The sequence below is a fragment of the Bubalus bubalis genome, chromosome 4 (assembly GCF_019923935.1).
Source record: "Bubalus bubalis isolate 160015118507 breed Murrah chromosome 4, NDDB_SH_1, whole genome shotgun sequence".
In the NCBI taxonomy this organism is placed as follows: Eukaryota; Metazoa; Chordata; class Mammalia; order Artiodactyla; family Bovidae; genus Bubalus; species Bubalus bubalis.
The window spans coordinates 85763026-85775897 of record NC_059160.1 but is presented as its reverse complement, the minus strand read 5'-3'; the positions used below and the strand labels follow the sequence as shown (position 1 = coordinate 85775897).

General features: G+C 42.1%; 1 protein-coding gene across 1 annotated transcript in view; it reads right to left on the bottom strand.

Annotated features, from left to right (window-relative positions):
• Positions 1 to 9619, bottom strand: part of ARID2 (AT-rich interaction domain 2) — a 201980-nt gene extending 192361 nt beyond the window's left edge. The window contains exons 1-3 of the mRNA XM_006073716.4: positions 9378 to 9619; positions 9170 to 9263; positions 7995 to 8092 (exon numbers count right to left, since the gene is read on the bottom strand). Of these exons, the coding sequence (XP_006073778.1) occupies positions 7995 to 8092; positions 9170 to 9263; positions 9378 to 9469 (284 nt within the window). The 5' untranslated portion in view covers positions 9470 to 9619. The remainder of the gene's footprint in view (positions 1 to 7994; positions 8093 to 9169; positions 9264 to 9377) is intronic.
• Positions 9620 to 12872: the final 3253 nt, after the last annotated feature.

Below are 12872 nucleotides of genomic sequence, written 5' to 3'. Positions count from 1 at the left end.
TGATCGACTTGGGCATTATTACTAACACATTTAAATTCAGCCCCATTTCTAAAGTACTACAGGTTAGGGACCAAACTGCAGACTAGTTTTTGTCCCATTTTAACAGAATAATATTCCCACTAACCTCATATTAACATAAAATACTTATATTAACATTTTATTTAAAATAACCAATTGGCTAGGAGAGGGGCAAAAACAAATTTCATCTGAAAACACCTCAGCAGGAAAGATGTGTATAACTATATAGTCATCATTTCTGTGCAGAGCAACTGACCACTGAACACTGTAAGTAAGACTTTACCAAGTACAATAGTTAAGAACTCAGAAAGAAAGAACAGAATTAAAGATAACTTGCCACGTATCACAATAAGGTATATATTCAAACAAAAGATTCTTACACAACTTTTTTCAAATCCTGCTTCATATAAAGCAACGTTTTGGTTTGGTCCCTTTACACAGTAATGAAAAAAGTCATTTATTAAAAGAAACAAAAGGTAAACATTCCTAGGTCATGGAATATACTCGAAGATATTTAACAACTGTGGCTGATGTAGGGTTATGTCCAAGACAATGCTTTGTAAAATGTTAAAGTTAAGTCTATAGCCAGGGAAGGGAATGGAAACGTAAAGGGGAGAAAGTGCGGTTTGAAAATACATAAAATAAACCTTACTGAGTGGCAGTTATGGCTGAAGCTTAGAATTGAAAGCTGGATATAACCTACAGCCATTTTTTTTTTTTTTTTAAATAGCCCATATGCTCCAGAAGAAAAGAGTTTGAGTGCTGTAAAGAAATTCTTTTCTAAGTGTTATTTTTTTATGAGATTAAATAACAGCAATTACTTCTGAAATTTGAAATGATAAAACTAAAATCTCACATATGAAAATGGTTTGAAAAATGAAGATTAAGTGCATGAAACAAAATAAGCTATTGCTAGTATTGTTAAAGGAATTTATACAATATAAGTTAACTCCCCTAAGTAGTATTGGTATAGACCAACAAAATCCTCACAAAGAGGAAAAAGCATTCACTAAATTCAATAAAATAAATGGCATTCCATTTGGGGGAATATTACAAAAGTCCTACTTTTTTAAAACACTAGATATTAATAAAATTTTATTTTTAATTAATTGTTTTTAATCCAAATTACTATACAAATACATTTAGGATAAGTTCAAATTGGTAGTTCATTTATCCTTTTTTCCTCCCTCAACTGAAGTGGAGCCCCTGGCTTACCTTCTCTAGATCCAGAAACAAAACAGGGTGCATGCAGGCTCTGCTTGGAGATGACAGGTGCAGCCTGAGCAGGTGCCCCTAGACCAGGTGTCACCTACAGGTTTTGTTCTGGATGCAGCCCTGGCCAACACGTGGATGCCAAGTTAAACCAGTTATCTCAGCAACTAAATCGGTTTAATTACAATACTTAGATCAGCTGCTCTCAAACTTCAGCATGCTTAAGAATCACCTGGGGCATACTTTTAAAAAAATATAAGGTTTTATTTAGATCATAATACTTAAAAACTCTGATCAATCTTAACACCACTAAAGCAGGACAACTAAACATTATATGCCACGTAATGTGATGAAAGCCTGTTAAAGAATGGAGAAAGAAACGACAACCCAGTCCAGGATTCTTGCCTGGAGAATTCCATGGACAGAGGAGCCTGGAGGGCTACAGTCTATGGGGTCCCAAGAGTTGGACACGACTGAGGGACTAAACACATACATACCTATTAAAGAATGCCTAAAATACTAAGCTTGAATTTTTTCAACATTTAGATCTAATGTTAATAGTTTTTAGGAAATGGATTCAGGGGATAGAGGAACAGGTTAATTGACACTAGAAGGAAGCAGTCAACCAAATCCAGAATTTAGGGCATTCTAAAGAAAGATCCCCTGGAGAAGGAAATGGCAATCCACTCTGGTATTCTTGCCTGGGAAATCCCATGGACAGAGGAGTCTGGTGGGCTACTTCCGTGGGGTTACATAGAGTCGGACACGACTTAGGAATTAAACAGCAACAACAACAAAGGACAACTGACCCCATTATTTCAATAAACCAATGGCATGACAAGAAAAGGAAAAGGGAACCATCAAGAGACTAATGAGATAAAACAGCCAAAACAAGAGATTTAGCCCCGCCATCAAATTCTCTTGCAGGAAGATGGGGCAGACCTGCAAACACTGACTTAGATATTAATTGAAGTATGAATCTAGCATTTGGGGGCAATAATTTATAATGCAGCATCTACTCCTAGATATCACTAAGAGATTTCAGTTCCAGCAATAGATCTTTGCATTATACCTAGTCACAAGGAGCATATATAATTAAGAATTGAATTAACTTTGAATTCATAGCATGATGAATACTCAAAAAGTATCCAAGCACAAGTGGTATTTTTTAATGCCTGAAACCAAAAAAATATATGTTAAGACTCCATTTCAATAACAAAGTTCTTCGAAAACACACTAGTAAAATTCACAAAATCTGAAAGTTACCGGAGAGTGACAATTTGCTCTGAACCATCTGTTTATTTCAGGTCCCCCAAAAGTTTAATTTACTAAGAGAATCCATTAATAAACTTTATGATAGGCAACCAATATGAGCATCAGTCAACATATATACATTTTTGTGTACTTCTGACTAAAAAGAATCAACCTGCCTACTTACTGGGCTCTACTATGGATAACTGAACTAGCCATGTTATTTACATTTATTTTAAATTCTAAAGCCAATACTTTTGCTTTCCATAAAAATTACAATTACAATTTCAAACCATAAAATATTTGATGACAATCTTTAATTCTAACATCTCTATTTTTATCTCCAGGAAGTTTGGTCCTTAAACCAAAAGCTACTTCTAAACAGCTTTCCCTGAAATCAAAATTCATAATTATGACCTCTGTTTTTAAAATGGTAAAACTGAAGCATATACAGACTTTAGCATGACTATTACATTTCAATAAAAATAATTACTATACCACAAAACACAATGATTCGGCTACCTTTCTCTCCTTGGCAATGAACACAAGATAATTTTAATGTCCCCTATTCGAACAACTATTTAAGTGTTAACAATATAATTTTGCACAGCCATTGATAAACAACTTAATAGCTCCATAAAAATCATTTAAATCTGTATTTATATATGTCTATATAAATACACATAATTACCTCTCATTTCTCATTTTCCACACTTAAAATTTTTCTTCCTTAACTCTCATTTATTCTAGCTCAGGTTCCCAAACTGTGCTCCACAGAACTTAGCAGATGTTCCTCAAACATTCCCCTGTGATGAGTGGTGATGTTTGGGAACCACCACTTACTACAGGTGGCAGGAGGGAGGTAACAGTGTTTCTCCAAATTGTCTTAAGATCCACAAGGCACAGTAACCAAATAAAGCCTCTAGGAAGTCCCTCAGTAAAGTAACACAAATTTAGCATTGTTATAATGCTCATATTCATTTCACTTTTCAAGGGAAACAATTGTTTCATATAGCACAAATTAGGAATCTCCACTCTAACTAAATACCCAAGAGTGTGGTGAGGATGGTGGTGGCAGATCAAAGAAATAGAGAACCCCCCACCACAACTCCATATGTCCCAATTCAAACAAACTTTATTTTTACTAGTAAACTTTAGTAGGGACTATACCACTCAAGAAAATGCCCGATAAGCAGCCTCCCCACAAATAATAATAAAAACTCTAAATACTTTACCTAAAAACACATATTGAGTACTTAACTCACTGACCAATGCATTTAAATTCCAGTGAATTAAAATGTTTTTCCTTCCTTTTCCAACTTCCAATATAATTCCATTTCAGATTATAAAATATTCTCAGAAGTGATATACTTCTCTATCAAAGTTACAGTGGATTTCACACATATCCAAACTGAAAACACTGAATCCATAACAGAGATGAGGTAGGATTATAAAAAAGTGATTCTCTTTAGAAACAGACATTTTTACTTAACAGCTAAGGCAGAAAATTTAAATGCAAAAAACCATATAAACATTTCTGGGAGTTACAGTTCTTAGTTTGCATCCTCAGTGAAACTATCCACCCTGGAAAGAGTTAGATTTATTTCTACTTGAGGGCAAATTTGAGTTGTTCAGAACATGGTTTCTAACACACACCACCAGCCTAGCTGAGGACTGATAAGCCTTTCAACTTTTTCTACTTTCTACCTCTCCTTTCAACAAGTTTACACACCCTCTAAAATGTAACAGAATATCAGATGATATCAAAATCAGATTTGTTCAAAATGGATACAGTTCATAAAATTAATTTTTAAATGCATATGTAAATAATTTTAGATAGTTTTTCTTCCAGTCTCCATATTACTTTCATTCCTTAAATAAGGAGAGCAAATTACCATTTATCAATTCTATTGATACACAAACTCAATTTATTAATTTACTTATTTATTAAAATTTTGAAGCATTCTATCATTTAATATCAAGTGACTCATAAAAGGCTTTCTCTTAAAAAAAAAAAGTGATCTACATGGTAGATACTAACTACTCAACACATAAGTGTATTCATTCTATTTACCTGATAAATGCAGACTTTCATTTCTATAACTTAAGGGAGGGCTTCATCCACCAAGCGAGAAAAAGAAGAATAAATTCACAGTAAAACTGAAAACTCTACAGTTAAGTTTCTGACTATTCCAAAGGTAGGTACATGTAAAACAGTTGTAAGAAAACCAGCAATATACAGTTTTGTACAACAATTTTTTTTAAGTCCAAGATATTCTACCTCTTTTTCAAAAAGTCAAGTGTTATAATAGAAACATCAAGTTAACCTTGACTATCACTGTACTATTGGCATAAGTAAGCTAAAACAAAATTGTTCAACTAAAATATCTGAAATATTTACCTAAGTCTTCACATCAAGGCTTTAAATTCTAAACAAAAAGACCTGTAAGTTGTCCCCCAATATTAGCACCAAAACAGAACAAAAATATAAGATTAACTGAATAAATAAAGAACACATTGAGTATAAATACACTCAGGCATAAATTTAACCATAAGTAATTTCCAGTTATATTTTAATTTCTTAAAATCATTTGTGACTAGAAAAGGGAATTCATAATTGACTGATTAAATATTACTGAACACATGTCAAGAATACAACTATTTTGTTGAATTAACAAATGCCTCTAAAGCCATTTAGACTTTTCTGTACTTTAACTTCTTCATCTATAAAATGTAGGAAGTTATATCTTATCTTTTTAAACTTATAAAGATAGTCCAACAATAAATCTCTGTGGAACATACTGAAATGTACATACCAAGAAAGGACCTAAGTGAAAACAAAATATATACACACCATAGATGAGCAATAGCCAGACTTTTAAATGCCAATGTTAAAACATTCAATTGCATTTTTAATTTTAGACTGTGAGAAATTTTTGTAAACAATCTACAACTGAATAATGTCAGATACAATCAAGCTAACTTTAGACAGACAACTAAACTCAAGTCTCTATATTTAATGTCTATGCATCAAAATGAACACAAAAATGCTAGTGTGTGTATATATATATATTTATATATATATACACACACACATATCTATGTGCACACACACCAGCACATTAGCTTGCTCTTATTTAAATGTAGTATCATGAAACTACATCATAAAATACCAGGCTAACAATTACCCATCTAATTAATAATGAAACTACAGAAGAATGTCAGCAAATATTAAACTTGCAGAGTAAATGAGAACACAAGGAATGACAATCTTACAGAAGTCAAATGAAACAGCCATTCATATTTTTTTTTAAAAATTGGTCCACCTGTGATTTATAAAACACACTGCATTATCTACTCATCAGAAACCATGATATTCAATTCAATATATCAAAGAGGGAACTTAACAAAGTCACTTGATTACTGTTTCTTACTATGAAAAGGCACTCTTATGGTTAAGTAACTGACTTACTGTGAAAGCTTGGCATCTTGTCTGCCAGTTAAAGATTTTTCAGAGGAAGGTGTAAAACCCAGCATAATACATGTCCTCTAACTGAGCAATATTACACCACTATGGAAAAAAATCTTCCAAGGTTGGTAGTACCCAGTTTGTGACCAGCATATTTCTTTTGTATTTCTTTACAAGCCATGCAAATCTTCACATGGTTTTATTTTCCAAAACAAATGCTTCAACTTTTTTCCTAGTAGCCTAGCTACAACCCTACAAAAACAAACCTGGAGAGTGACATATGGAGGAAAAACAAGTTTAGCTAAGGACATAGTTCAAAATGTAGCTTCTAATAAGAGTATAAAACTCAAACTGATCTGAGAATAGTGTAAAGAGTTCCAAACAATCTGGAAACTATATAGTTAAAAATGGTACCTATAAGTATAATCAATGGATGATATGATCCAAAGATAGAAATCACAACTGGAAAAACAGTATTTATGTAACTTGTAATAAACTGGGAGTTCTTCAGAAAAACACACATCCCATGAAACATATATATCATACAGCACCTTCTGGATACTGAAATCAATAAATCATCCAATAAGTACTAGATATAACTTTAAAACATGTATTTTAAACAGTCTAAAACTCAAATGATTCAAACTTATTATCAGAAAATCAAGACATGTATTAACAGTACTCCTCAGTATTGTAACTGAAAAAATAAGTATCACCACGAATGAAAAATTCTCTACTTCTCACCACATAACAAAATCAACAGTTTTGGAGGTTAATTTAGTTTTACTTTGCTTTTCGTTCCAATCCTTTATTTTAAAAAGCACTCTGACACATGCCATCACACACTCGCAAGAGATAATTAATCATATTTAATATTTTCTAGACATCTGTGCAACTCAGTAACTACTCACAAAGTTCTGTGAACTCTTCAGCTTCAAGCATGAAGTCAATCTAAGATAGCCAATAGAAAGCACACCTGTGCAATTACTGCATTTCCTATTCCAGAATGCTGAACATAACACAGTATATCTACATTTGGATACTGCATTTGGAGCAATGATAAATGCCAAACTCAAATTATACAGTAGCCACACTACCTAAAAAAGGCCATTTTATAACATCATTATTAAGAAACAAAAAATATGAAGAGCATTATTTTGGTGTTAAATAACAAACACCAACTAAAGAACCTCTGGATAACTAAATACGAAAAATAAATGATGACCTCATAATACATTACAATATGAAAGTATTCCTAGGAGAAAAACTCAGAAAAATTAATGCTGAATCACAAAATATATTATCTAAACTATAGCACATGCCAACTAACTAAGAAATGTACTTTGTCAAATAGTCAAAAAAGGGGGAGAATGAAAGAAAATCCCAATTATAGTATTCCATTTTGTAGCATCCCTAATTTTCCTAAATAGATAATAATCCTTTTAAATGCTTTTCAGTCAGTCAAAAATTTCAAAAAACGTAAGAATTTCTTAAAAAAAAAAAAAACAATCCTGGACACTTAAGGCACCAACATGCTATGCTATGCAGAAATATTCTACTGAAAAACTACTCAATAACACGGGTCCACATAGAGGTTTCATTTTTTAACAAAATCTTCAAGTCAGAATTTAAAAAGGCAAAGGAGTTTCCAAAACAAAGAAAAAATTTCCCAAGGGATACAAAGTTTCATTAACTATCTTGACTCTTTTCCTCAGCATCACCTTTCTGCCCCTCTGTGGATATCAAGCAATCAATAACAATGTCACAAAAGAATGTTTATCAAGATGGGGGGGTGGGGTGTCACCTGTAATGATTCTGTATGAAAAATGTAAACAATACTAAAATAGGTGAGGAAAACTTTCTCCTTCTTAGAACCTCCCTTGTGGATATTTAATGTTTCTCAGACTGAAATTAGCAGAAGTTTAGAAACTGATGTGCAAGGTTTGTTTCTTGCTTGGGGCTTTTCTTTTTTCTTTTTGCTAAAACAAATCTCCCCATAAATCCCTTATTTCCCAACACTGTTGGAAGAGTCACTACTACTCACCGCAAGTAATACTGTTTTAAAGCAAAGGCAGCGTTAGAACAACTTCTGGGAAAGTTGAACTCTTCCACAATTTCTCCCCACTGATTCTTCTCAGAAACCTGTTAAAAACACAGCCACACTTGTCTGAAAGTGCACAATCCAAGAAAACTCTAACCTAACTCTGAAATAAATACCCATTCTACAGAGATCTGCAGATCCCTCAGGAATCGGTGGGTGATTCGGCTCGATCCGTAAGAGTAGCTAAGCAAGGGCTGCCTGAATCACTGTGTTTTCACCCGAGAGCCCTGTATTTAATAGCACTTGTTTTGTTTTGGGGGGCGGAAGAGGGGGTGTTGGTGGGTTTGTTTTGTTTTTGAAGCCCGGACAATAACCAATCGCAAGTCCCTCTGTCGCCCCCTTTTAAATCTCAACGCGGTCCGTTTACACTAAAAAAAAAAAAAAAAAAAAGTTCAAAAGGATCAATACTGTTCCGGACAGCGACGTCCGCAGGTTCTGGGGGGGGCCGGGGCCAGGGCCGATTCCGATCCCTCTCCCAGATCTATCCATCTCCATAGGCCCTTCTTTGAGGCCTACAGCTTCTGCCTAGCCTTGAAGCCTAAGATGGCTATTTGGAGACAGGTCCTGGTTTCTTTTGTTAGCTGTATAAACCGAGGGCGACGGGGCCGAGGCTGTGCCCCCGGCTGCCGGGATCATTTCGCAGCCGATTATCGATGTTAAACCTGCCCGCGCTAATTTTGAGTTGCACGAAAACTGCTCTGAGAGTCTGTGTGTCTCTGTGTCTCCGCCTGTGCTAGAGCGGCAGCGGCGGCAGAGCTGACTCGCGAGCGAGCGGGCGGGCGGGCGCGGGGCGGGCGCGGGGCTCGGGCGGGCGCCCCGCACGCCCGCACTCCCCGCCGCGGCGCTCAGACCCCGCCGGGCCGGCCGGGCACCGGGCAGGGCGCGAGCCGGCGCCGGGCCGCCCGCCCGCCGAGCCCCGCGCCCGCCGCGCGCACGCGAGCCACCAGGCCAAAAACAGCCCCGCCGCCGTCCGCCTCCGTGCCACCGGCTGGGAGCGAAAAGAACGCCTCTGGCCCCCGCAGGCCACCCCCCCGGCCCCGAGCGCCCACTCCGGGGTCAAAGGAGACTTTTTGGAGGAGGCCAGCGAGAGGGAAATACAAATTAAAACTTCCACTCACCTTCGCGAATCCGCCTAAAGTAGTGACTCTGGTGTAGAGACCGTGAAGATCCAGCTCCTTCCCACCCACCGCAGGGATTTTTTTAAAAGGCGACCTGCGGGAGAGAGAAAGCCCCGCACTTGTCAGCCGGGACCCCGCGGCGGCCCGAGCGGGAGAGCCCCGTTCGCCCCGGCTCGCCCCGGCGCTGCCCCCCCGGTTCTGCTCTCACCCTCTGCTGTGGTGGAACTGCCGCAGCTCGTCCAGGAAAGCGAGTCCCTTTCTCCGCTCGTCCGGAGGCGCCTTCCCCGTCGAGTTTGCCATTATTTTTTCAAAGGAGGTTTAAAAAAAACCCAGATCGGTGTTTTAAAAGCGCCCCCCGCTCCCAGCGCTTCCTACCAGAGCCCGGAGCCCATTCCTCGGCCGGCGGCGGCGGGGCTCAGTCATGGGCCGGCGGTGGCGGCGGCGGCGGCGGCGGCGGCGCAGGGAGGGAGGGAGGGAGGGGGAGGAGGAGGAGGAGGAGGGGAAGGAGGGAGCAGGAGGCCAGGGGGAGAGGAGGGAAGGAGGGAGGGGAATTTCTAAAAAAGTTTAAAGAAATCGGAGCGAAACTAGAGGGGCAGGCGACTGCCGGATCCGCGCGAAGCCGCGGGGCGAGCGCGGCCCCCACCCCTTCCTTCCCTCCCTCCCGCGGCCCGGCTCTCGCCCGCCTCTCAGCGCCGCCGGCTCGGGAGGCTCGGCCCGGGGACGCGATTCAACATGGTGCTGCTGCCGGGGGCGCGCGAGCGGGCGAGGGGAAAGGCGAGCCGACGGTGAGGGGCCGGGTGGCCGGAGGCCCGGGAGTTTCGGCGGCCGCGGCGGCGGCGGCGGGGCTGGGGCAGGCGGGGCTGGGGGTGGGGAGGGGGAGGTCTGTGTGGTGGTTTGTGGAAAGCGGGGTGACAGCGTGTATTCCGGCCGCAGCTCCGCGGGGCCCTCGCACACATTCACGCGCGGCCTCGCGGCCGGGGCGTCCCCGGGCAGAAGGCACCGGCGGCAGCCGAGCCGCTGCGCGCCGCCCGCCCGCTCGCTTCCCTCCCCGCCAGCCTCCCTCTCTGCCGCCTCCAGCGTCGCCGCCACGGCCGGGCAGCCAGAGCCGCACAGCGACCCCCGAGGGCCGGCCGCGGCACTGCGCCTGACTCCACACCGCCCCGGCAGCTCCTCGCGGGGAACAATAGACTGGGCTCGCCGGGCTTAGGGTTCATCTGCAATGTGCCGCACATTTCACACGCACACAAAGCCGGCGGAAAGGGGGGAGGCGCGGGGAAACGGCCACTACCGGTTGTTCCAGGGTTAGGGGTGGAGGCGATGTTCGCGTCCCCGGCCCGGCAGTTGGAAGGGCCGCCTTGGAGTCCCCGCCCGCCCGACAGAACTGGTGTGGAGCTCGAGAGGGAAAGGAAGCCCAGAGGGGAAGCTCCTCAAGCTAGTTTCATTCACTGATCGGAATAAAGTCAACCTGTCACCTTTTTTTTTTAAGGTCTAAAAGAATCGGCTTTTCTGAGCCTTGTGGTGATAGTATTGGGGGGGCCTGGTTAGCACATTTTCCATGACTTACCCACAAACTAACTTTAGCAAACTGTAAATTAAATACAATGTGAACTGTCTGTCCTAGTTCTGTGGAAATGGAATCATGCTCTTAATTCATCTTGACTTTGGTTGGTTTCATTTCTCAAACTAGCTTATTCTGTGCAGTTATGCAAACAGTAATTAAACTGGGAAGCAATCTTTTGAACTTGGACGATAATAATTAACGTTTATATTTTTATATTAAGGTATGTTATAGTTTGCTTAAAACAAATATTGAAGAAAATCTTATGTTTTTGCTTTTTCTCAAATGTCTTAAATGCGATCCCGGTTTAAAATATTTTTGAAGCTCAAAAAAAGAGGCTGTTCAAATCTCAACAAATACTACCATAAGTTTGTATCTACAAGGGGTGTTGGGGTCCGCCGTTTGCTGCAAATGTTAATTAAGCTTCAAGAATTATGAAGCATATTATTATTCCCATTTCCGCGATGGCCACTACGGGCCAAGTCACCGACACCCAAGGTCACAGGCTAGTAAAGGGTTGGATGGGTTATTTCAGGTGGTGATTACAATGAGAACATTTATTTGGTAGTGAAAAGAATTATGTAATATAGTCCAGCCACGCTTCCGGTGCTCACTCTAGGAAACATTATTTCTCAAGTAAAGTTTGCCTCTTAAATGGGGCTGGAATAAGGCTACGGCTAGGAAGTTCCTGACACCCAAGGGCCAGTAAGTGTCTCGGAAGCCAGTGAGGGGCGGAGACGAGGCCGGGGGAGTGGAGCAGCGAAGCCCAGGCTGGACGCGAGGGGGGGCGGGGCAGAAGGGAGACCAGGTCATCCGTCCCTTCCCCCACCAGTCCTCTTAGGGGTGGTGGAGATATGGGCCGCAGAGCTGCGAGTCCCGAGCTGTGCGGATTCCCTAAACGCCGCACTTGCGCACAGCCCCTTACGTAACTGTCAGCGCCGGGGATTCCCTAGAGGGGGTCATTCTATTCAACCATTACACACACCCGGGGCTCCTGCCGCCGCGCCGCCGCCTCACAAAATGGCGGCGCCCATAGAGGAGACAGCGGCCGCCTCCTCGGCCCCATTTTGTGGGAGGCGAGAGATCTGTCAACATGGAATACCTCCGCTAAGGATGCATCTGAGTTTGGAAATCCTGCTTAAGGGATGGAGCCGAGAGGATCTGCTTCGACGGAAAATGTCAGCGACTTCTAGCACCTCCACGCTTTTTCACTTTTTTCATTTTCTCTAAGGAAGCGCCCGAAGCTGCCGGGGGACTTGTAACTGAAGAGAGAAGGGAAAGCTGCAGCTGAGTGCTCCGGGAACTTGCCGCGGCGTCTTTTGGCTTTGGCTGCACTTCCCCGCTCCCAGGAGCTGACCGCGGTCTCGCGGAGGGTCGCCTGGGCCGCCCGGACGGCTCAGAAAGGACCGGGACCCGGCGACGCCAAGTGGCAGCGGCCTCCGCCGAGTCACTTCAACAGCGAGACTTTTCAGTAGTTTTTAAATGCCAGGGTCCACCGCCCAACCGGGATCCCTTGCCAGAGTCGTGAGCTTCGGGAGCCGCGGACGCTCCTGCTCCATCAGTCGGCCGGGAGCCGGGTTGCCCGGAGTCGGCGGTCCTCGCGGATGCCGGCAGCCCCGGCGCGCCGGGTGGTCGCCGTCGGGACCCGGCCCTGGATGATGCTACTGGGGCAGGAGTGGGAACGAAGGCACGTACACTGAAAATTAAGTCGTCTGGACCTAGGGTTGTATGTTTTAACCGTGTTTTAGGTTCAACGTTAGAACGTTTTTTCTAGTATCCCACTGCAGTGGGCGAACCTAGCTGTCTTATTTCGAATTTCAAGGGCAGGATGGAGGGGTGACATTTTCTGGTTTTGTTTTTAACGGGGAGGTGGCCACTTCTAAGCCACTGACTGCTTGCTGTTTGTGTGTGTTTGTGTGTATACAATAGTGTGTTTTGCTTTGCAGTACAGATAGCAAAGGCTAAACACCTGGAGTGTGATCCTAACGTTTTAATGCCCTTTTTTTTTTAACATTTAAAATGTGATATGTAACGGGACAATCGATTCTGAGGAAAGAAAGGATTCTTTTTCTGCAGAAGACGCTGTCAGCCTCAAAATGGAGTCCTAAAGAATATCTGATGGGTAGAATTTAAATTCATAGCACT